The sequence below is a fragment of the Narcine bancroftii genome, chromosome 2, assembly GCF_036971445.1.
Source record: "Narcine bancroftii isolate sNarBan1 chromosome 2, sNarBan1.hap1, whole genome shotgun sequence".
Taxonomy (NCBI): domain Eukaryota; kingdom Metazoa; phylum Chordata; class Chondrichthyes; order Torpediniformes; family Narcinidae; genus Narcine; species Narcine bancroftii.
In genome coordinates this window covers 72896400-72921197 of record NC_091470.1, presented here as the reverse complement: position 1 = coordinate 72921197, position 24798 = coordinate 72896400, and the positions used below count along the sequence as shown (strand labels likewise).

At 40.5% G+C, this 24798-nt stretch overlaps 1 protein-coding gene across 2 annotated transcripts in view; it reads left to right on the top strand.

Moving 5' to 3' along the window:
* Positions 1-24798, top strand: part of gpr176 (G protein-coupled receptor 176) — a 190797-nt gene that overhangs the window by 47457 nt on the left and 118542 nt on the right. Inside the window, exons 2-3 of one of the 2 annotated variants that reach the window (XR_011351394.1) lie at positions 18750-19012; positions 20719-20838. Coding sequence is in view for 1 of the 2 variants with exons in the window: in XM_069917083.1 (XP_069773184.1) it covers positions 20988-21042 (55 nt within the window). In the remaining variant the exon portion in view is untranslated. Of the gene's footprint in view, positions 1-18749; positions 19013-20718; positions 20839-20863; positions 21043-24798 lie in introns of those variants that run through there. The other variant, XM_069917083.1, reaches the window with a different exon arrangement.

Genomic DNA, 24798 nt, shown 5'->3' with positions numbered 1-24798 from the left:
TATTTACGTTTATCTTGTAACCCGACACTTCTCCATATTCCTTCAATTTCTTATATAATTCTTTTATTGATAGTTCTGGTTCATTAAATACACTATAACATCGTCCGCAAATAGACTGATTTTATATTCCTTGTCTTTTATTTTTATTCCTTTTATATTATTATCTATTCTTATCAATTCTGCTAGTGGTTCTTTTGCTAACGCAAACAAGAAAGGTGATAGTGGGCATCCCTGCCGCGTAGACCTGCTTAAGTTAAATTGCTTTGATACATGTCCATTTACTGTCACTTTCGCTAACGGTCCCTTATATAATGCTTTAATCCAATTATTATACTTCTCCAGTAAACTGAATTTTTGCAATACTTTGAACAAATAATTCCATTCTACTCTGTCAAAGGCCTTCTCTGCGTCTAAAGCAACTGCTACTGTAGGTGCTTTATTTCCTTCTACTGCATGAATTAAGTTAATAAATTTACAAATATTGTCTGTTGTGCGTCTTTTTTTGATAAATCCAGTTTGGTCTAAATTTACCATTTTCGGTACATGCTCTGCTAATCTGTTTGCTAATAGTTTAGCTATTATCTTATAATCTGTGTTTAGTAAAGATATTGGTCTATATGATGCTGGTGAGAGTGGATCTTTCCCTTGCTTTAGTATTACTGTAATTATTGCTGTTTTACATGAATCTGGTAAGCTTTGTGTTTCATCAGTCTGGTTGATTACATCCAGGAGGGGCGGAATTCACCTCACTGACAAAAGGCAAAGGAGGAAAAACCCAACACCCAACCCCAACCAACCAATTTTCCCTTGCAACCGCTGCAATCGTGTCTGCCTGTCCCGCATCGGACTGGTCAGCCACAAACGAGCCTGCAGCTGACGTGGACTTTTTACCCCCTCCATAAATCTTCGTCCGCGAAGCCAAGCCAAAGAAGAAGAAATGTTTTGTAGAATTCTATTGGGAATCCATCTTCACCTGGTGTCTTATTATTTGGTAATTTTTTTATTATCTCTTGTATTTCTACTATTCCAAATGGTTCTGTTAATTTATTTTGTTCCTCTATTTGTAGTTTTGGTAGTTCAATTTTAGTCAGAAATTCATCTATTTTCCCTTCTTTCCCTTCGTTTTCAGTTCGGTATAATTGTTCATAGAATTCTCTAAAGTTTTCCTTAAATTCTTTTGGATTATATGTAATTTGTTTGTCTTTTTTCCTTGATGCCAATACCATTTTCTTAGCTTGTTCTGTCTTAAGCTGCCATGCTTGGATTTTGTGCGTTTTTTCACCCAGTTCATAATATTTCTGTTTTGTCTTCATTATATTCTTCTCCACCTTATATGTTTGTAGTGTTTCATATTTTATTTTTTTATCCGCCAATTCTCTTCTTTTAGTTGTATCTTCCTTCATTGCTAATTTTTTTTCTATATTTACTATTTCCCTTTCCAACTGCTCTGTTTCCTGATTATAGTCCTTCTTCATCTTGGTTATATAACTTATTATTTGCCCTCTAATGAATGCTTTCATTGCATCCCATAGTATAAACTTATCTTCCACTGATTCCGTATTTATTTCAAAATACATTTTTATTTGTTTTTCAATAAATTCTCTAAAATCCTGCCTTTTAGGTAACATGGGGTTTAATTTCCATCTATACATTCTTGGAGGGATGTCCTCTAGCTTTACTGTCAATATTAAGGGTGAATGGTCCGATAGTATTCTAGCTTTATATTCTGTTTTTCTTACTCTATCTTGCATACTAGCTGATAACAAAAATAGGTCTATTCTTGAGTATGTTTTATGTCTAGCTGAGTAATATGAATATTCCTTTTCTTTTGGGTGTTGTTTCCTCCATATATCCAAAAGTTGCATTTCATCCATTGATTTAATTATAAATTTGGTTACTTTGTTCTTTCTGTTAATTTTTTTCCCAGTTTTATCCATATTTGAATCCAAATTCAGGTTGAAATCCCCTCCTATTAATATGTTCCCTTGCGTATTTGCTACCTTCAAAAAGATATCTTGCATAAACTTTTGATCTTCTTCGTTAGGTGAATATAGATTGAGTAGATTCCAAAACTCCGAATATATCTGACATTTTATCATTACATATCTCCCTGCTGGATCTATTATTTCCTCTTCTATTTTAAATGGCACATTTTTACTAATTAATATAGCCACTCCTCTTGCTTTTGAATTATACGATGCTGCTATTACATGTCCTACCCAATCTCTCTTTAATTTCTTGTGCTCCAATTCAGTTAAGTGTGTTTCTTGCACAAATGCTATATCAATTTTTTCTTTTTTCAGTAAATTTAGCAGTTTCTTCCTTTTAATTTGGTTATGTATTCCATTAATATTTAAAGTCATATAGTTCAACGTAGCCATTTTATACTTTGTTTATCTTCCCTTTCCGTTTTTCCATCATTACCTTTCCTCCTTTTCCATTTCTGTTTTCTTATTTTAAACCCTTTATAAGACAACATTCCTAAAACATCAAACATTTTCCTTGTTCTCCTATTTAAAACTTCTTTAGCCCCAATCTCCCCTTCCCCTCCTGAGTTGTCCTTTATCCCTTGTCGGACAACTACATCTCCCCTCTCCATTTGGGTTTGCGAATTCACTCGCAAGCGTCAGCTGATTTTGCAGTGACCGCAACTCTCCCCCACCCAGCCCCCCCCCCAGAAAAGATTTCACTTTTCATATGTAACAAAGGTCACTCTTTTAGTTCCCTCCTTATTCCCTCTATTCCATTTCCTTCCCTTGTTAATTCTTGTCTATACTATCTATATTTTCCTCTAAATACAGATACATTCACGTATGCACATTATACATCTACACACTTATACCTCTTTACCCACATACATATAAATCGTGGTCATTTTTACTCTCATTACACGTCTTCATCCCTCAGTCTATTTTGTAATTGTTCTGCAAATTTTCGTGCTTCTTCTGGATCTGAGAATAGTCTGTTTTGTTGTCCTGGAATAAATATTTTCAATACCGCTGGATGCTTTACTATAAATTTATACCCTTTTTTCCATAAAATCGCCTTTGCTGTATTGAACTCCTTTCTCTTCTTTAGGAGTTCAAAACTTATATCTGGATAAATGAAAATTTTTTGCCCTTTGTACTCCAGTGGCTTGTTGCCTTCTCTTACTTTTTCCATTGTCTTCTCCAGTACCTTTTCTCTTGTAGTATATCTTAGGAATTTTACTAAAATAGATCTTGATTTTTGTTGTGGTTGTGGTTTAAAGGCCAATGCTCTATGTTTCCTTTCTATTTCCATTTCTTGCTGTAGTTCTGGACATCCTAGGATCCTAGGGATCCAATCTTTTATAAACTCTCTCATATTCTTGCCTTCTTCATTTTCCTTAAGGCCCACTATCTTTATGTTATTTCTTCTGTTATCTTCTTCTTTGGCTTGGCTTCGCGGACGAAGATTTATGGAGGGGGTAAAAAGTCCACGTCAGCTGCAGGCTCGTTGTGGCTGACAAGTCCGATGCGGGACAGGCAGACACGATTGCAGCGGTTGCAGGGGAAAATTGGTTGGTTGGGTGTTGGGTTTTTCCTCCTTTGCCTTTTGTCAGTGAGGTGGGCTCTGCGGTCTTCTTCAAAGGAGGTTGCTGCCCGCCAAACTGTGAGGCGCCAAGATGCACGGTTTGAGGCGTTATCAGCCCACTGGCGGTGGTCAATGTGGCAGGCACCAAGAGATTTGTTTAGGCAGTCCTTGTACCTTTTCTTTGGTGCACCTTTGTCACGGTGGCCAGTGGAGAGTTTGCCATATAACACGATCTTGGGAAGGCGATGGTCCTCCATTCTGGAGACGTGACCCATCCAGCGCAGCTGGATCTTCAGCAGCGTGGACTCGATGCTGTCGACCTCTGCCATCTCGAGTACTTCGACGTTAGGGATGAAAGCGCTCCAATGGATGTTGAGGATGGAGCGGAGACAACGCTGGTGGAAGCGTTCTAGGAGCCGTAGGTGATGCCGGTAGAGGACCCATGATTCGGAGCCGAACAGGAGTGTGGGTATGACAACGGCTCTGTATACGCTTATCTTTGTGAGGTTTTTCAGTTGGTTGTTTTTCCAGACTCTTTTGTGTAGTCTTCCAAAGGCACTATTTGCCTTGGCGAGTCTGTTGTCTATCTCATTGTCAAACGAACCCAGCTCAGCGCGGACATTGGCGACTTCAGGGGTTTCTACGAGGCTCTAAAGGCTGTGTAAGGCCCCTCACCCCAAGTCCAAAGCCCGCTGCGCAGCTCAGACGGCAAAGTCCTCCTCAGCGACAAGATCTCCATCCTCAACCGATGGTCAGAACACTTCCAATCTCTTTTCAGTGCCAACCGCTCAGTCCAAGATTCCGCCCTGCTCCAGCTCCCTCAACAGCCCCTAAGGCTAGAGCTGGATGAGGTTCCCACCCTGGATGAGACATATAAGGCAATCGAACAACTGAAAAGTGGCAAAGCAGCAGGTATGGATGGAATCCCCCCAGAAGTCTGGAAGGCTGGCGGCAAAACTCTGCATGCCAAACTGCATGAGTTTTTCAAGCTTTGTTGGGACCAAGGTAAACTGCCTCAGGATCTTCGTGATGCCACCATCATCACCCTGTACAAAAACAAAGGCGAGAAATCAGACTGCTCAAACTACAGGGGAATCACGTTGCTCTCCATTGCAGGCAAAATCTTCGCTAGGATTCTACTAAATAGAATAATACCTAGTGTCGCCGAGAATATTCTCCCAGAATCACAGTGCGGCTTTCGCACAAACAGAGGAACTACTGACATGGTCTTTGCCCTCAGACAGCTCCAAGAAATGTGCAGAGAACAAAACAAAGGACTCTACATCACCTTTGTTGACCTCACCAAAGCCTTCGACACCGTGAGCAGGAAAGGGCTTTGGCAAATACTAGAGCGCATTGGATGTCCCCCAAAGTTCCTCAACATGATTATCCAACTGCACGAAAACCAACAAGGTCGGGTCAGATACAGCAATGAGCTCTCTGAACCCTTCTCCATTAACAATGGCATGAAGCAAGGCTGTGTTCTCGCACCAACCCTCTTTTCAATCTTCTTCAGCATGATGCTGAACCAAGCCATGAAAGACCCCAACAATGAAGACGCTGTTTACATCCGGTACCGCACGGATGGCAGTCTCTTCAATCTGAGGCGCCTGCAAGCTCACACCAAGACACAAGAGAAACTTGTCCGTGAACTACTCTTTGCAGACGATGCCGCTTTAGTTGCCCATTCAGAGCCAGCTCTTCAGCGCTTGACGTCCTGCTTTGCGGAAACTGCCAAAATGTTTGGCCTGGAAGTCAGCCTGAAGAAAACTGAGGTCCTCCATCAGCCAGCTCCCCACCATGACTACCAGCCCCCCCACATCTCCATCGGGCACACAAAACTCAAAATGGTCAACCAGTTTACCTATCTCGGCTGCACCATTTCATCAGATGCAAGGATCTTCTGTTATAATTTTCCATTATATATATTTTCTGAGCTAACAGTTCTTGTGTCTCTTTAACTTTTTTATTAGATTCCTCTAATTTCTTTTTTAAGTCCTCTACCTCCATTTCTACTGCTGCTTCTCGTTCTTGCACCTTGTCCATTCTTTTTCCCATTTCTGATAAGGTCATATCTATTTTATTCATTTTCTCTTCTGTATTGTTTATTCTTCTTCTTAAATCATTAAATTCTTGCGCTTGCCATTCTTTAAATGACTCCATGTATTCTTTAATAAGAGAAAGTATATCCTTTATCTTGCCTTTCCCTTCTTCTTCTATTTCCCTGTACTCTTCCTCTTCCTCTTCTTCCTCTGGGTTGGCCATCTGTTGTTTCTTTGTTGCCCTTTTCTTCTCTTCTTTCTTGTTTTCATTGTCTTCTGTGTTCTCTTCTTGCTGCAGGTGTTCTGCAGCTGTCGTTGCCGGCTGTGGAGATCGAATCCCCAGCTGGTCACCCCTCCCGTCGGTGTGTTTTTTTTCATGCGCACTTTTACTTGGCTCAACGAGCCATCTTTGTAGTCCACTTTCTACCGACCTGAGGGAGCGGGTTTCTCTCTCCACCGCGGGCCTCTTCGAACAGGTAAGGCCTTCTCCTTCTTCCTCCGTTGTATTCTCTTCCTCTCTTCTTACCGTTGATTTTGATTTTTCTTTTTTTGTCGCCATCTTCTTTCCACCTTTATACTCACTTTTCTTTAACTTTTATTTCTGTGCCTTTGTGTTTTCCTTTGTTTTTTCCGACTTTTCTGGAGAGGGCTGGAGTTCACCGTCCGGCCACTACTCCATCACGTGACTCCCCCCGGCCTCTGCCATCTCGAGTACTTCGATGTTGGTGATGAAGTTACTCCAATGAATTTTGAGGATGGAGCGGAGACAACGCTGGTGGAAAACCACTTACCCTGCTGACTGACTGATGTACAGTCACCTCTATGTCTAATAACAAGCAGTGGGGAAAAATTAAGAATGACAAGATCCTGAGGTGGGAATTAAGCTGTCCACTTAAAACTATGAGATCTTGTACCGGCCTGGGAAGCTAAATGATTACCCCACCCCGCCGCCGATGCTCTGCCCCGCAGTTGGAGTGCCTCCAAGTCCTCCACAACAACGTTTGCCATTACGGGGTCACCAGGCTCTACCGCTTAGTTAGAGCTTTCAGCCTCCCTTATTCAGTTGAAGACATCAGGGAACTGATCCAGAGCTGCCCGGTCTCAGTCGAATGTAAACCCCAATTCTATCAGCCAGACAAAAATCACTTGATTAAAGCCACCCACTCTTTCAAATACCTGAGTATGGACTTCAAGGTCCCCTTCCCTTCCACCAACAGGAATGTATACTTTCTAAATATCATTAATGAATACTTCTGCTTCCCTTTTGCCATCCCCTGTCTAGACATGACCACAGTCATAAAATCACTGCACAGCATATTCAGTTTTCGGATACCCCTGCTATATTCATAGTGACTGGGGATCCTTGTTTATGACTGAGGAGCTGCGCCAGTACCTGCTGTCCAAGGGCATAGTCACAAGCAGGACCACAGTTTATAATACCAGGGGGAATGGCCAGATAGAAATGTACATCATCATCTGGAATAAATAATGATTTTGACAGATTGAGAGAATTGATGTTAATTGAGGAAATTAAAAGGTGTGTCCCAAAGGAAATTAAATTATACCTGGATGAGAGAGACATGGGTACTTGGCGACAAAGAGCTAGATTAGCAGACGAATTTGCGCTGATTCACAAAAATACATCTAAGAATGGTAGGCATTTTCAGAAAGTTAATGTGAAACAGATTAATAAGCCCGTTCAGAGGATTAATATGGAGCAGGATAGTCAGCCTGAAATTAAGTCTGGAGAGAGCGTTGGAAAGGACAAAACTTCTGGATTTGTATGTCATTTTTGTAAAAATCCTGGTCATGTTATTGCGAATTGTCTAATATTGAAAAACAAAAGAGAAAAGAAGGTTTTACCAGAAGCATGTATTCAAACAGTTGAATTTGGGCAGAACAGATGATCCAAACCTGATAAGGGTGTCATGGATGTTTTCAAACTATTTGTTTCAGAGGGTTTTGTTTCAGTAAAGGAGGGAGAATCACAGGTTCCAGTTAAAATTTTAAGAGGTACTGGTGCTGCACAGTCATTGTTAGTACAAGGGATTTTATCTCTGGATCAAAGAACTGACACATGGGAGACAACTTTGATTAAAGGAGTTGGAGGTGAGCTGGAGTCCATATCTCATCACAACATAGTGCTAAATTCAGAGAGTTAATTAAAAGACCTGTTGTTGTAGGAGTAATTTCAAAGTTACCCATGCAGGGGGTTCTCATTTTTATTTGGGAATTATTTGGCAGAGGATAAAGTTGGGTCAGTTTTGAGATTAAAAAGAGCAGGGTAATTGTGAGAGTAAGGATTTCTCTTTGTCAAGGAAAGAGTTAATTCAGCTGCAGAGAGCAGATACAAGTCTTGTTGACTTAACAAACAAAGCAGTAACTGAAAAGGAGATTAAAGAAATGGCGTGGTTATTGCTTAAAGGGTGAATTGTTGATGAGAAAATGGAGACCTCTTGATATTCCTGCTAATGAAGAGTGGGGGTGATTCATGAGATGGTTGTTCCTCGAAATTACCAGAATGAACTTTAAATTTAGCCCACAGTACACCTTTAGGTGGTAATCTTGCTGTAAGGAAAACTATGAGTAAGATTTTGAGACAATTTTTCTGGCCTGGTTTGAGGAAGGATGTTGTAAATTGGTCATTTTTGTCAGGTTGTGGGGAAACCTAACCAGGGTCCTTCAGTGGCTCCATTACAACCTATTCCTGTTGTTAGGGAACCTTTCACTAGGGTTCTCGTGGATTGTGTAGGTCCTTTGCCAAAAACTTAAGTCTGGAAATCAGTACTTGTTAACAATTATGTGTGCAGCATCAAGATTTCCAGAAGCTATACCACTGAGAAATATTAAAGCCAAAACAGTGGTAAAGGTTCTGGAAAGATTTTTCAGTTTTTGGATCATCTAAAAAAATTCAGAGAGATCAAGGATCTAACTTTATGTCTGGGTTGTTTCAACAGTTAAATTTAGGAGTTGGGAATAAAACAGATCACTTCATCTGCGTACCATCCTGAAACTCAGAGCTTTGGAAAGATTTCATTCTACTCTTAAAACTATGATGAGAATTTATTGTCTGGAGAATGGAAAGATTGGGATGAAGGTATTCATTTATTGTTATTTGCAGCAAGGGAGGCTGTGCAGGAGTCATTAGGTTTCAGCCCTTTTGAAATTGTGTTTGGACATCAGGTTAGAGGACCTTTGATGTTGACAAAAGAACAGTGGGTTAATGAACTTGCTGGATTATATTTCTAAATTTAAAGATAGGCTACAAAAAGTGTGGACTTGGCTCAAGAGAATTTAGAAATGGCTCAGGGTAAAATGAAGCGTTTATTTGACAGGAAAGCTCAAGTGAGGAATTTTAAGATAGGAAGTGAAGTTTTGATTTTGTTTCCAACACATGACAATCCTTTGAGAGCTAGATTTTCTGGACTGTACATAGTTAAATCAAAATTGAATCATATTAACGATGTTGTTAACAAGCAATGGTACATAGAAATGAATAAATGTATTCCATTGGAAAAAAATAACATATAATTTAAGAAATAACATCACAGTATTCGAACAAATTTGGGAACCGTACATGGAACACAACAGAGAGGTCCTACTGCAGACCTCCACCCCCTAAAATAACAGAATGAGAAGACGACAAAATGAACTGACCCAGTGTGTAAAAGTAGATGACACAATTTTCTAGTTCATTTTCATTGTGTGATGACATTGTTTAATGGGTTTAATGTATTGTATATGTTGAATGTTTAGTGGGTGGGGAGGGGGTGGGAAGGAGGGAGGGAATGGGGGGGGAAGGGGAGAAAATGACACTGTGTATATTCAAGAGGGAAATGTTTGTGTGTATTTTGGTCAATATGGTTCATAGTGTGAAAAAAAAATGTTGTTAACACTCCAGATAGAAGGAATAAAACTCAGGTTTGTCACACAAATATGTTGAAACCTTATTATGAGGATAATGGTAGTGGAGAACAATCTGTATCAGAGGTGTTAGCTGTTGACAGGGTTGAGGAAGTAATGGATCATAAGATTATGGAAACAAAATATTGTGAGGGTAACCTCAAAGAAACCATGGTTCCTGTGCTCCTGTCTAACTCAGCAAAATTTTGGAAAAGTTAGGTCATCTTAAGTCACAAGAACAGATGCAGTTGAAGGAATTAATATTAAAAAAACACAAATTTGTTTCCTGACGTTCCAAAAAGGACATAATTGATTTACCATGATGTGGATGTCAGAGAAGCAAGTCCCATTAAACAACACCCATACAGAATAAACATTCAGAAAAGTAAAATCATGGATCAGGAGGTGGAATATATGTTGAGAGGTTATATTATTAGACCTCCAAACTCAGGTCAGAGTTCTCCTTGTATTTTGGTTCCAAAACCAAATGAAACTCTTAGGTTTTGTACATATTCTTTGGCTTGGCTTCGCGGACGAAGATTTATGGAGGGGGTAAGAAGTCCACGTCAGCTGCAGGCTCGTTTGTGGCTGACCAGGAAGGTTAATTCAGTATTTAAAACAGATTCTTATCCTATTCCAAGAATAGTTGACTGTATTGATAAAATTGGAAAAGCTAAATTTCTTACTAAGTACGATTTGTTGAAGGATTACTGGTTTGTGTCTTTAACTGAGAGAGGAAGGAATATTTCAGCTTTTGTTACTCCATCCGGTTTATATGAGTATAACGTGTTACCTTTTGGCATGAAAAATGCCCCTGCAACATTTCAAAGGATGATTAGTTCGGTAATCCAAGGGCTAACACATATTGATAAATTGGTCACAAAAAGTAATGCATGGGAAGAGCATTTGAAGGAATTGGACAAATTGTTTGCAAGATTATCTAAAGCAAACTTAACTGTTAACTTAGCAAAGAGTGAATTTGCAAATGCCCACTGTGACATACTTGGGTTATATAGTTGGTCATGGCAAAGTTGCACCTATTCAAGCAAAGGTGAATGCAATTTCTGAGTTTCCCATTCCCAATGGCAAGAAAGCATTGAGAAGGTTTTTAGGAATGGCAGGATATTATAAGAAGTTTTGCAGAAATTTTGTTGAGGTTGCTCTTCCTTTAATCAACCTTTTGAAGAAAGGGGAGAAATTTGTGTGAACTAAAGAGCATCAGACAGCTTTAGAAAATTTAAAGGATATGCTATGCCATTATCCTGTGTTAAAATCTCCTGATTTTGATAAACCTTTTTCTGTAACAGTGGGTGCTAGTGAGGGAGCAGCAGGTTCAGTTTTATTGCAAATATATAATGAAATTGACCACCCAGTTGTCTACTTTTCAAAAAAAATCAATGTTCATCAAAGGAACTATTCCACTATTGAAAAAGAACGGTTGTCTATCGGGTTTGCTCTGCAAAATTTTGATGTATATTTCGGTACCTCTCATGAACCAATTGTGACATTTACTGACCATAATCCTCTGGTGTTTTTGAATAAAATGAAGAACAAAAACAGAAGATTGTTAAACTGGAGTTTGATATTACAAGAATATAATCAGCAAATTATTCATATCGGAGGTTCAAATAATATTATAGCCGATTGTTTGTCAAGTTGTTAAAATTGATCATGTATAAAAATGCTCTCAACATTGTTACTTTATTATAACATGTTATATATATATTGTGAATTGTTATATCTTTAGTGATTTTAAAGACAGTTTAGTTATTACTGAATTTTAACTCAAGAGTTAAAATTCCTTTAAAGGAGGGGAGATGTGATGTAATATTTGGTGATGTTTTTGGGAGATAAATTGGTAAAATTAGAGTAGGTTACATATACACTTTAAAACAGATCTTATTTGAAATACTGAAGAATTCATATTCTGTGACATTACAGAAACTATGGAGAATGCTATGCTCATTTCACAAGTAGGTGATAATTGAAATAATGTCATGAAATGAATAGACCATTGTCTTGGAAGAGCAACCGGAGTCAGGTTGGTTGTGTTGGACATTTTTGCAAGACTTTTAACATCTCTGCCAAGTGCTCACTCAAAGGTCATTGAGAGGTTTGTTTACCTAAAACAACAGATGGGAGTAGAAGACTAACTCCTATTTGCTGGAGAAGGAGGAGGTTTTGTAAGTGAGAGAGAGAAGGACATGTGGCTGGCAGTTGGAACCTGAGATGAGAGAGAGAGACTGAACAGTGTCAGCAAAGAGAAGCTTGTTGGAACTGAAACAGAAGTTCCAGAGTGGCGGATGGCTGGAAGTGCTATCTGTCTGATGTTTCTCTTGGAATAAGAGGAAGAGAAAGGAACTCTGTGATAGCCTGAAAGAAAGAGGTTATCATCTGGAGAACCTCGATGGGGCAAGTTTAATCAGTAAGACATTGAGGTGACTAATGGTGGTACCTCAGTTGTGTAAATCCTGGAACCACACACATCTCTCTCTGAAAACCTATGAGAACCTTTCTGAGTGGTAAACATTTACTTTTCGAGCACCAAAGCCTGGTGAACTTTATACATGTTAAATTCAGTGCACGGTATAAGAATTGCCTGCAACCAGAGAACTAGGAAGAATGAGAAATGAGATCGAACTGTGAACCAAATAACTTTTCTGAAATTTACACACACATTACATACACATGCACTTAGAATTAGAAGGGGGTTAAGTTAGGTTAGTTAAGTAAATAGAGATAAGTTGAAGTTTGATTCTGTTTTCATGTAAAAAGATAATTAAAAACAACTTTTGTTTAAGTAATTACTTGTTGTGGTGAATATCTATTGCTGCTGGGTTTTGGGGTACATTGGGCTCATAACAACAGTTAAAAAGAAGTTTCCCCAACGCTGTCCACTGTGCAAAATAAGTAGCAAGTGGCAGCCAACCAGAACATGATCCCTATATTCCATCTATTTGCTTCCAGCCAATGTTCTGCTAGTATGTTTCTTGTTATACCATGTTGTTCTTACCTTGTCAAGCAGCCTCACGTCTGGCACCTTGTCAAGCAGCCTCACGTCTGGCACCTCGTCAAGCAGCCTCATGTCTGGCACCTCGTCAAGCAGCCTCATGTCTGGCACCTTGTCAAGCAGCCTCACGTCGGGCACCTTGTCAAGCAGCCTCACGTCGGGCACCTTGTCAAGCAGCCTCACGTCTGGCACCTTGTCAAGCAGCCTCACGTCGGGCACCTTGTCAAGCAGCCTCACGTCGGGCACCTTGTCAAGCAGCCTCACGTCGGGCACCTTGTCAAGCAGCCTCACGTCCGGCACCTTGTCAAGCAGCCTCACGTCCGGCACCTTGTCAAGCAGCCTCACGTCCGGCACCTTGTCAAGCAGCCTCACGTCGGGCACCTTGTGAGACGCCTTCTGAAAATCCAAATACACAACATCCACTGCGGATAAACAGGTCCCAGGAGCAAAGAGTCTCAACACAGATAAGCTAAACAGTACTCCTTATTTGCATGTATGGGAGAATGACTCTTAATTAAACTAGGGACAGAGATTTCTTGACACACAATATTACAGCTCCCATCCCTTTATCAGTACACACCTTACCAACGACTCTCCAGCATTGCCCACTGTTCCCAACCTGGAATGGAGCTGACGTTCAACCCAGGGAATGAAGAAAAGATGCATATGGTCCATATGTCATGGGCTTCATCACGCTCTTGGCTGGAGAGCCCAGTCCAGATATCAATGAGCTAATTAAAGGGGCCAATGACCAGGTGTGTGCGAACCTATGGGCAGGGCTTGACCTTGATTGGCAGGTGAGGTGACTTTTGACTAGGTTCCAGCTGGAAAGGTCACATGACCCACCACAATTCATTCTGTCCAGGTTCCCGATGGAGTGGTCACATGACCCTCTACAATCCACATGACATACTGCATCTCTCTTATCTAGTCTGCTTGTCACTTCTAAGAATCCCAACAGATTTCCTCTTAAGGAACTGTAGCTAACTTCAGTAGGGATTTTATCTGAAAGGTGAACCTGGCAATTGGAGTCAGATGACTCAGGGAATTGGATTTGAAAAGCTCAGATCAGCCGGAAACTGATTGGGCAATAGAGATCAAGTGATCTTGTGTCACAGGATGGTCTTAATTCAGTTCAACTCAGCAGTCTAGGGAAATGGTATTTTTTTGACTGGAGTTCCACACAGTACTTGCAGCAGTGAGTAGGAAATTTACAATGAACTAGTTTTTTTCCCCCTACAAAACCATGCTAACTTTCTCTTGTCTTGGCATATACCTCCAAGTATTATGTAACCTCTTCCTTGACAATCAACTTCAACATCTTCCCAACCACTGATGTCAGATTAACTGGTCTATAATTTCCTTTCTGCTGCCTCCCTTAATAGAAGAATTAATTGATTCCTGATAAATTGTTACCAATGCCTCCACAATCTCTACTGCTACTTCTTTCACAACTTAAGGGTGCAATCCATCTGGTCTGAGAGACTTATCCACCCTCAGACCATTCAGCTTTCTTAGCACCTTCTCCTTTTAAATAGTAACTGCTCTGACTTCTCTTTCCTGTTGCCCCTTGACATCTGGCACATTGCTAATGTCTTCCACAGTGAAGACTGATGCAAAATACTCACTTAGTTCCTCTGCCATCTTCTTGACTCCCATTCTCATTCCCCTTTCTTATGAAGAATGCTTGAGATTTCACCCAAGCTTTACTATTTGAAGTGAGGATTTAGAAATTATTATCCCAGTTAATTTTCAGTTTTCTGTTTCCTACTACAATATCCACGAGGCAAATTGGAAAACAAAATGGTTTAAATTGGATAAAAAAGTTTTTAATCTCATTAGCTTCAGTGGTGATAAGGCCTCTGATAAGGGCAGCAGCAGCTGAAGGTGCTCTGGCCTCAAAGAGAAAACAAGAGAGACTGAACAGGGACTTTATAACATGGTGGGATTAAGTGTTCTTTCACAGATAGGTTTTTTGAACTATCTAAATATAGTCAACAAGCGGATTTTTATTTTTAAATATAATTTGACCATAAAATGTCCTTGAATTTATATTTTACTGGTAATTCTGGCTCTGGTTCATCATCAATATTTACAGTGTGTCATGTGATTCAAGGTATTTGTGCTGTGGATGAAAGGGCAGCAGTGAATAATGTGCTCAAAAGTGAATCATTGAGCATGCTTGTGCCGATGGTTGGTTTGGTCAGGTTCTTCAGCATCAAATGTTGGATATATTTAATCTGTTACTCTCATTAACAATGGTACAGGATGTGGACTGATTCAAAGTAGTCCAAGTTCCCCACACTTCCCATCACATTGTGTTTGAGTGCATAATGTTAAAGCACAGTGAGCAGAGCACATAGAGCTTTTTATAGTCACCAAAGCCTTCGACACCGTGAGCAGGAAAGGACTTTGGCAAATACTAGAGCGCATTGGATGCCCCCCAAATTTCCTCAACATGATTATCCAACTGCACGAAAACCAACAAGGTCGGGTCAGATACAGCAATGAGCTCTCTGAACCCTTCTCCATTAACAATGGCGTGAAGCAAGGCTGTGTTCTCGCACCAACCCTCTTTTCAATCTTCTTCAGCATGATGCTGAACCAAGCCATGAAAGACCCCAACAATGAAGACGCTGTTTACATCCGGTACCGCACGGATGGCAGTCTCTTCAATCTAAGGCGCCTGCAAGCTCACACCAAGACACAAGAGAAACTTGTCCGTGAACTACTCTTTGCAGATGATGCCGCTTTAGTTGCCCATTCAGAGCCAGCTCTTCAGCGCTTGACGTCCTGCTTTGCGGAAACTGCCAAAATGTTTGGCCTGGAAGTCAGCCTGAAGAAAACTGAGGTCCTCCATCAGCCAGCTCCCCACCATGACTACCAGCCCCCCCACATCTCCATCGGGCACACAAAACTCAAAACGGTCAACCAGTTTACCTATCTCGGCTGCACCATTTCATCAGATGCAATGATCGACAATGAGATAGACAACAGACTCGCCAAGGCAAATAGCGCCTTTGGAAGACTACACAAAAGAGTCTGGAAAAACAACCAGCTGAAAAACCTCACAAAGATAAGCGTATACAGAGCCGTTGTCATACCCACACTCCTGTTCGGCTCCGAATCATGGGTCCTCTACCGGCACCACCTACGGCTCCTAGAACGCTTCCACCAGCGTTGTCTCCGCTCCATCCTCAACATCCATTGGAGCGCTTTCATCCCTAACGTCGAAGTACTCGAGATGGCAGAGGTCGACAGCATAGAGTCCACGCTGCTGAAGATCCAGCTGCGCTGGGTGGGTCACGTCTCCAGAATGGAGGACCATCGCCTTCCCAAGATCGTGTTATATGGCGAGCTCTCCACTGGCCTCCGTGACAGAGGTGCACCAAAGAAAAGGTACAAGGACTGCCTAAAGAAATCTCTTGGTGCCTGCCACATTGACCACCGCCAGTGGGCTGATATCGCCTCAAACCGTGCATCTTAGCGCCTCACAGTTTGGCGGGCAGCAACCTCCTTTGAAGAAGACCGCAGAGCCCACCTCACTGACAAAAGGCAAAGGAGGAAAAACCCAACACCCAACCCCAACCAACCAATTTTCCCCTGCAACCGCTGCAACCGTGTCTGCCTGTCCCGCATCGGACTTGTCAGCCACGAACGAGCCTGCAGCTGACGTGGACATTTACCCCCTCCATAAATCTTCGTCTGCGAAGCCAAGCCAAAGAAAAAGAAAGAGGTCACATTGGTTTCCATGCCTAGTGGCAAAGCTGATAGAAGAAAGGGTTCTGTCTGTACAAGGGGAACAAAGCCTGGCATTTTTTTTTAAAACAATGCCTTGGGACAACAAATATACTTTGTACTCTAAAAATTTAGAGGGGAGGAATTTTTTTCTGTCCTTATCTGTTTCCACCTATTGCCCACCCGCCTCAATCCCTAAAATCCACTCTGACTCTCCCCATTATCCCTCACTTCACCTGGCCTACCTATCAATTTTAAACCCCTGTGTCACCCCTCTCTCATTTTTTTTTACATTGGCAATGTTTATTCTATACCTTCAGTACATATTAGGATATCAACCTAAAAGAGACCATTCCCTTATCATCACAGATGTTCCTTGACCCACAGTTTCTCCAGCAGTTTGTTTTGTATCTCCGAGAAATATTTAGTTATTTAGCTAAAGAGAGAGAAGTAATAGTCTAATTGCTGGCGTTTAGATTTCAAATAATGATCAAAATGGTGTCCATTACAATAGTTTATAATGCTGAGTAAATATTTTGATTCAGGAACACTTATTTGCAGAGAAGATTTGAACCAAAATCATCAGGCCTGATACATTCATTTAAGATATGTGGAGGTAAATAAGTGGTATGTGGTATCAAAAAGCTGTTTTTGTAATCTAAATTTAAACCTTCATGCCATCTATTAGGTATTGAATTTTGATAAATGTTATACTGAAAAATGTTTTTCTTAATCCCAGCGGTTTTCTCTTAAGACAAGTTTCTGGCTTTAATTATTAAGAAAAGTTCCTGTAAAGTGATGTTTGTATCATTTTCATCAGTTGAGTTTCATTCCTAAATCGATGCCATCTCTTCTATAGCTGTAACTGTAGATCTGTCTCATTAGCCTCCCACTCAATAATTTCTAAAATTAAAATATGGAAAATGCCACATTCAAAACCTGGAATTGAATCTCATCTTCCTGCCTTCACATCACTTTAGTTTTATTTCCACTCATCTGGTTGATGAAAGGCCATGCCTGCCTACATTTTGTCATAATTTGAAGGCCTCAAGCCTGAAATATTGGTTTTGTATCTTTATCTTTGCTACATTAAGTATACTGTTTGACCAGCTGAGTATCTCAGGCTTTGTGTTTTTTTTTACTTCAGTCACGAAGTCTGCAGATTTCCATGTTTTAACCTTGTGGAACAAAGCCTGGCATATTTTTTTTTACAATGCCTTGGGTCCACAAGCAGACAGCATTGGATTGATACTCACTTTAAAATGAAATTGGATACATTTTCTTCAGTATGGTAGAGGACTGAAGGTTGTAGGTCTAAGCTTTAGGAGAGCAGATATCAATAATTTCAGGTATAGTTAAATGAATAAATCAAGAAGATAAGATTCTGCCCCTTCCCACCTCTGAAAATGATTGCTGACAATTATCTCTGAAGGTCATTGAATAGAATGATGTTACTTTCATCCAGCAATAATGACTGTTTGAGTAGTCTGAGAAGTAAATAACATCAAATCATTTGGCTACAACTGAAAATGACAATTTAAAAGTGAAGAGATTCATTCTTACAGCTTATAATGATTGCGAGGTTGTTTTTCTTTCCTTCTCCTTAACTTAGAGATTTTGATTTTGCTTTCTGCAAGTGAGGTGACATTGAATGCTAACTTGCACTTTCTGTTTCAGACTGTCATTCACAGAGGCATTCCATTGAACTGATGCACAGTTGCCACCATTTCCATGGACCTCAAACACCCTCTCAAATAAATGGCAGCAACTTCCAGTGTTTAGACTCTCAGGAACTCTGTCAACATGTGAAAGTGCAACCCTTGCTCACATAGCTTGTTTGATGCAAAGGGGAGAAAAGAAGTTTCTGATCAGAGGGCGTTTAGAAATAAGAAGCCATCCTTTAGGCAAAATGATATGCATTATTTCATTAATTTTGATTGTTAGAGTGTTTCTATTAACTATGTAAAGATAATTGGATGAAAAGTGCTCGTGATCCATTGGAAGAGAAAGGCAGTGCACTATGTCAGCAGTCTTGACTGAAAACCTTTGACGCAAGACATTTCTAATGGTCTTTACTATTTTCCAAAACAGTCCCACATGATTTACTCACCATTCCCATTCAGCTAGTGTCCAGAATCCAAAACTCCAGAGTGATGTTAAATCAGCCTGTGACATCACAGACACCAGACCTCAATCCATCAAGGACACCTACATGAAGCAGTGTCTTAAAAAAGCAACCTCTATCCTCAAAGTCCTCTTCACTCTGCTATTGTCAAGTAAAAGGTACAGGAGCCTAAAGGTGAGCACTTAGTGGCACAAGGACAGCTTCTTCCCCGCTCCCATCAGATTCCTGAATAATCAAGACACTGCCTTTACTTTTCATGCATTAGTATTTATTATTTATTTTTATATTATTTATTGTTGTAAGATGGTTATAATATGAATGTTTTCACTATGATTCTGACTTGTTCATGACAATAAATTCTGATTTTGATTCTCAGTGACGAAGGATTGCCCTGCTGTTCCCTTGCCATTCATCGCTCAACTGCAGTCACATAGCAACCATTGACTCCTAACCATCTCCAGGAAATGAATCTACTCCACATTCTTCACTGCTTGGTAGTCACTGGTGACAGGGAGAAGGGCATGGGGTGACAGAGAAGGGGATGGACTGACAGAGAATAAAGAGAGAGAGAGCACATCACATGAGTACTTGCCCTTGGGACATCGATGATGTCAACGATAACATAATTACCTCTCAAACGTATGACTTATTTCACATATATCTTCTAGAATATAGAAAGCTATGTTGTGAAGCCGCTCTCAGTTAATTCCCATCAGTTTCATTCCACCATTTACATTATGTCCATGTAACTGATTTTCTCACATAGCTATCAACTCAGCACTGATTTTCCTGCCACCTCCAAACATTAGGGGAAAATTAAATTGGCCACCAGTAACATATATTTGGGATGGGGGAAGAAAATCAACATAATTGCAGGGAGATTGTAGAAACTCACAAGAGATAGGATCTTAAATGTGCAAGAAAAGTGAATTCATTCATTTATTGAGGATGGACTGAAATGTCAGGTCAATTAAAGTTTTTACTTGTTTATTTAAATATTTTGATATTTTTAGTGATTTAAATTTCAATTACCCCCACCCCCGCTCCGCTCATCATCTTGTTTCATACCCAAGGTTAGGGGAACGGTTGAGGAGAACAAGATCTTCCAATGATTTTAAAAAAAACTAGTTAGTCATGAATTTCCTACTTACTGCTGCATGTTGTGTGGAAGTCCAGTCAGTAGTTCCATCTCTGGACTGTTGAGTTGAAGTGAATTAATACAAGTCCCCTGGATCTCGATGGCTCAATCAGCTTCCTGCTGATCTGCACTTTCCAAATCCAACTGCCTGGGTCACCTGGGCCAGGTGCAGCCTTCAGATAAAATCCCAGCTAAATTCTGCTACATCTTCTTGATTACCTGTTGCACTTGTGAACCAGACTTTTGTGATTTTGCAAGTCTCTCTGGAGAAGAGTAGGCTGCATGCTTTAATAAGTTTGTTAAAAAAAGTGATGAAAGATTTTAATAAAAAGATACTAATTGATGGCAGGGCTTTTCTCAGTTTATGTACTCAGGCCATTCTGACCTTGATATAAATGATGTAGCCATTGAAAAAATCTAAATTAACTGTTGTTTGTCCATGTGAACGTTTTTCATGTGCATTGGTAATTTCCCCGAGTCTGGCAGAGTAGATGGTATTCAGGTTGTCAATATTGCTGGAATCTTCAGGATTTCAGTAATCACGGTTCTTGAAGGAAGGGCTCAGGCCTGAAACATCAACTGCCTATTGGTTTCCATGGATGTTGCATAACTTATTGAGTTCCTCCAACACTTCTGTACTCCAAGAAATGTGGACTGTTCTTCTATTGGTTAGTTATTAAAATGGTGATGGGAAAGAAAAGTATGTTTGATAGATGGTAAAGAAACTTCCAATAGGGTGATAAAGAATATATTTGCTTTTCAACGTTCAGGGAATATTGAACATTGCTGGAGTTCATAGGCACCATGCATGGATAACTGGGCCATATATATTTCTCATGGTCAAACTATTACCCAATTCCCTCCTTTCATGCCTGCAGAATGGACAGTCTGAAGATTACCTGTTATATTTCTTTAGCTTTTCCACATTTTTCTCTCATTCTCATGATTTTACACAGGCCAATTTTTTTCATCGCTTAAAGATCCAGTGTTCTTGTTGGAAGGCATGAGTAATTTGATCAACCTTACTATCCTACAGAAGAGATCTTCTTTCTCAGCTGCCAATACATTTTATTTCTTAGATTAAACAACTCATGGTTAATGTAACAGAGTTAAAAATGCATTTTAATAATTTCTATTCTCAATTTTGTATTTGTGAATTTTATCTTAATATTACTTGCATTTATTGTTATTTTATTAATGTTTTCAGTGGGAATGAGTTTGGCAGTGCACACCTCTTCAGCCCTTCCCTTCCGGTCTCTTGATCTGCTTGTTATCTTGCTAAGGGAGCAAAAGGGGCAAAAAAAAGGAAGAAAACCCAGAAGCCAATGCTTGTGTTATTTTGTCTTCTAAAGGATGTGAATAAATGCAGGAAAACAACTCCATGAGTCATCTCTTCTTCTACGCCCTATGCAAACCCATCACCCTGGTGCTGTGACTCTTTGAATCTTCAGATTAGCTTGATGCTCATTGCTGTGGATGTTGTGCTGCCTTCCTGATCTGCATTTCAAGATTAACGTGTGGTCAGATTTAGGTAAGACTGTGGATTTAGACATAGTGCTTTAAAATGTTTATCCTCAGTGAATTAGAGATCTAAAGTACATCATTTTTGTTCTTTACAATAAGTTGTCTTTCTACTCCATTTCCTCTAATATAAATATACACAACGCAGGTATACTTAATTGTTGAAAGCGTATGCTACAATAATAATGGATGGGCCAACTAGTCCTAGGTTGCTAGAAGGTAAGGGTTTTGATCTTAGCGATACTGTTTACAGTAGGGATGTGCTCATACCTGATAGTTGTGTAGATACTAAGTTGTACAGTTGTCTTCCTGGTACTGGGACTGTGAGAGAGGGTTGCCATCGACCATCTCACACACATGGTTAAGCAGTTAGGTGCTCAAATTAAGGAATCTATTATGGCAGATCTGAGGTCAGCTGGCATTGTAACCAGAAATATTGACCACCAAGCTACCTCTGCCATCCAGAACACACAAGGTGATGTTGACAGACAGGACCGTCCACAAGTGACAGTCCATGTTAAAGCTGATAAAGAACTTCAGACGTTTAGAGGTGACGACACTGACAAACACTCAGTCCAGGACTGGATCGGCATGTCTAAAACCCATCTTAGAAAGCAAAAGATTCCTGTGTATGATCAAGCAGAAGAAATTGAGCCATTTGATAGGCAAGGCCAGAGACATTATGAAGATTGCATTGCATCGTAATTCTGAGCTTGTTGTTAACCAGGAACCTGAAAAAATATACAATGCTCTTCTCCACTCTTTCAGTGATGCACCCTCATGTCTCCCTCTCACAGCCTTTTCTGCTACTCTGTCCAGCACAGAGAAAACTCTGTCAGCTCCTGGATAAGGCTGAACAAGGCATCAGACCTGGCTCTTTAGGGGAAAATGGAGAGAGAACATGAATGATGAAGTGGCACTCATGTTTGTCAAGCACTGGCCTGACCCAGAATTAGCCTGCATTTTAAAGTTTAAGCAATTCATGAGTGGACCTCACATGATGTTCAGCTAACGTCCAGCCTGACGTTACCCTGGGACAGAATATACACTGAGACTGGGATGATGGCGGTGAACACCCTCAGCAGGTAAAATAGGTGACACTTGATTGCCAGATGTTCCAGGTTGGGGGAGCAGGTCTGGGACATGAATGTCACAACTGTGCACCATGATGAATTGATGAGGACACAAACACCAATTCCCCTGGCTTTTCCAGACACCGATGTCTGGTCTGTATAAGGGAGGGGTAGCGCTTGGGCTGCAACGCCACGTCTGGTTTGTACGTGTTTAGCTATGTTTCCGTAAAACACATCATGCAGCTCACCATGATGTCTTTCTGTCTTGAAGTTCATCCGGGTTGTTCTCTAGGGACTGAACGTTTGGGCAAACCAAGGTAGGACATACACAGAAAATGATAGGGCACTGATGAATGCAGAGGAGCAGAGAGATCTTGGAATACAGTTACATTTTTCCCTGAAGGTGGCATCGCAGGTGAACAGGGTTGTAAAGAAACTTTTGCATCTTAGTTTTTATAAACCAAAATATTGAGTATTGTTAGGTCTGCTTTGTTCATGAATGAGTGAGACAAACACCAGACTGAGTCGAAATCAGGGTTCTTTGTTCTTTATTACCGGATTGTAACACTTGCGACTAACCATGTTAGTCGGAGAATGCATTCTGCCGTTATCAGCAAAATGGTGATTTTTTATACCCTTGGATACATGCTTAGAACATCATCATATCATTACTTGTCCAATGACTAAAACTGTTGCTATCCTTTCCCTGCTAGCTTCCTGCCTCTCAATCCATCAATGTCTCTCTTATCTTGTAAGTACAAGGATGCATTCACATCTTGTTACAGCCCTGTACAGGGTAACTCCTTACACATTCCCATCTCATGATGTTTTACCTTACAATCCCTCCTTTACTGGAACTCTTTCGGTGTCCGGGTTCTCCTTACTAGCATTCGCCACCTGTTGTGAAACTAAAGCAACCATATTACCCAGCATCTGCATATAATGATCTAGTTCCACTTCCCTTTCTTCCCACAGTATCGGAGTTGGGATGTTATGTTGAAGTTCTTTAAGAAATTGGTGAGGCCAAACTTGGAATATTATGTGCAGTTCTGGCTGTCTAACTACAGGAAGGATGTCAATAAGATCGAAAGAGTGCAAAGATTTACTAGGATGTTGCTGGGTCTTCAGGATTTGAGTTACAGAGAAAGATTAAATACGTTAGGACTTTATTCCTTGGAGCGAAGAAGAATGAGGGGAGAATTGATAGATGTTTACGAGATTATGACCGGTATAGACAGAATGGATGCGAGTGGAGGCTGCTTCCACTTGGATTTGAGGGAGATAAATACGAGAGGTCATAGTTTTAAGCTGAAAGGGGAAAGGTATATGGGGAACATTAGTGGAAAGTTCTTCACCCAGAGAGTGGTGGGAGTATGGAATGGGCTGTCATCTGATGTGGTTAATCTTGTGTTTTAAGAAACAATTGGATAGATAGATATGGATTGAGGCCTGGAAGGTTGTGGAATGGGAGCAGGTCAGTCGGATTAGCAAAAGGATGGTCGGCACAGACTAGAATGGCCAAATGGCTGTTTTCTGTGTTGTAGAATTCTATGATTCAACAAGGGCAGATTCTGTTCAATTAATTACTGGAGTTTGTTGAAGATGGTGGGTAGAGTGGAGCATAGAGATATGTAGATATCCAGAGGGCCCTTGATAAATTGTAAGAGAAAAGCCTTCTGCACAAGAATGCGCAGAGTTGATAATAACATGTTGATGTGAATCGAGGATTGGTCAAAAAGTAGAAGGCAGAGAGTTAGATAAAGAGTTGTTTTTGGGATGGCCATCTGTGGTTAGTAGAGTGTTGCTGGATTGGGGCTGGGTTAACAACTATTCGCAACATACATAATGATTGGAGGAAGGGCTGTGTAGTCTATCTAACTTTGGTGATAACTCTAAATTGAGTGGAAAAAGAAGTAAGGCCATGACTACAAGCCATAGGAGCAGAAATAAGCTTTTCAGCCCCGTCTTTTATTCACGAGTTGGTCAATTTTCCCACTCAGCCCCACTGCCTGGCCTTCTCCCCCTAACCTTTCATGCCCATGCTCATCAAGAATCTATCAATCTCTGCCTTAAATAGTCCTAATGATTTAGCCTCAGAAATGCCTGTGGCAACAAATTGTACAACCTCTGTCTAAATAAATTTCTCCTTATTTCTATTCTAATTGGATACTTTTTAGTCCTGATGCCGTGCTCTCTTGTCTTGACCCTTTGCATCTGGTTATTTTCAATATTCTCCCCATTTATTTTTTATACCAAAGTGCATGACTGTTCATTTTCCATCATTGTATTTCATTTGCGATTTTTCTGCCCATTCTCCTAATTGGTCCAAGTCCTTCTGCTGCCTCCTTGTTTCCTCAACACTACCTGCTCCTTCACCTTCCCTTGTATCATCTTCCAACAGCCACAAAGCCATTCTTCCAGAATCTAAATCCTTAATATACAGCATAAAAAGAAATGGTCCCAACACAGACCACAATGCCAAATAACTCGCAAGTGGCAGCCAACCAGAACATGATCCCTACATTCCGTCTCTTTGCTTCCAGCCAATTAGCCAATATTCTGCCAGTATTCTTCCTGTTATACCATGGGGTTCTCACCTTGTCAAGTAGCCTCATGTCTGGCACCTTGTGAGATGCCTTCAGAAAATCCAAATACACAACATCCACCGTGTTGTTTGAATAAACGGGACCAGC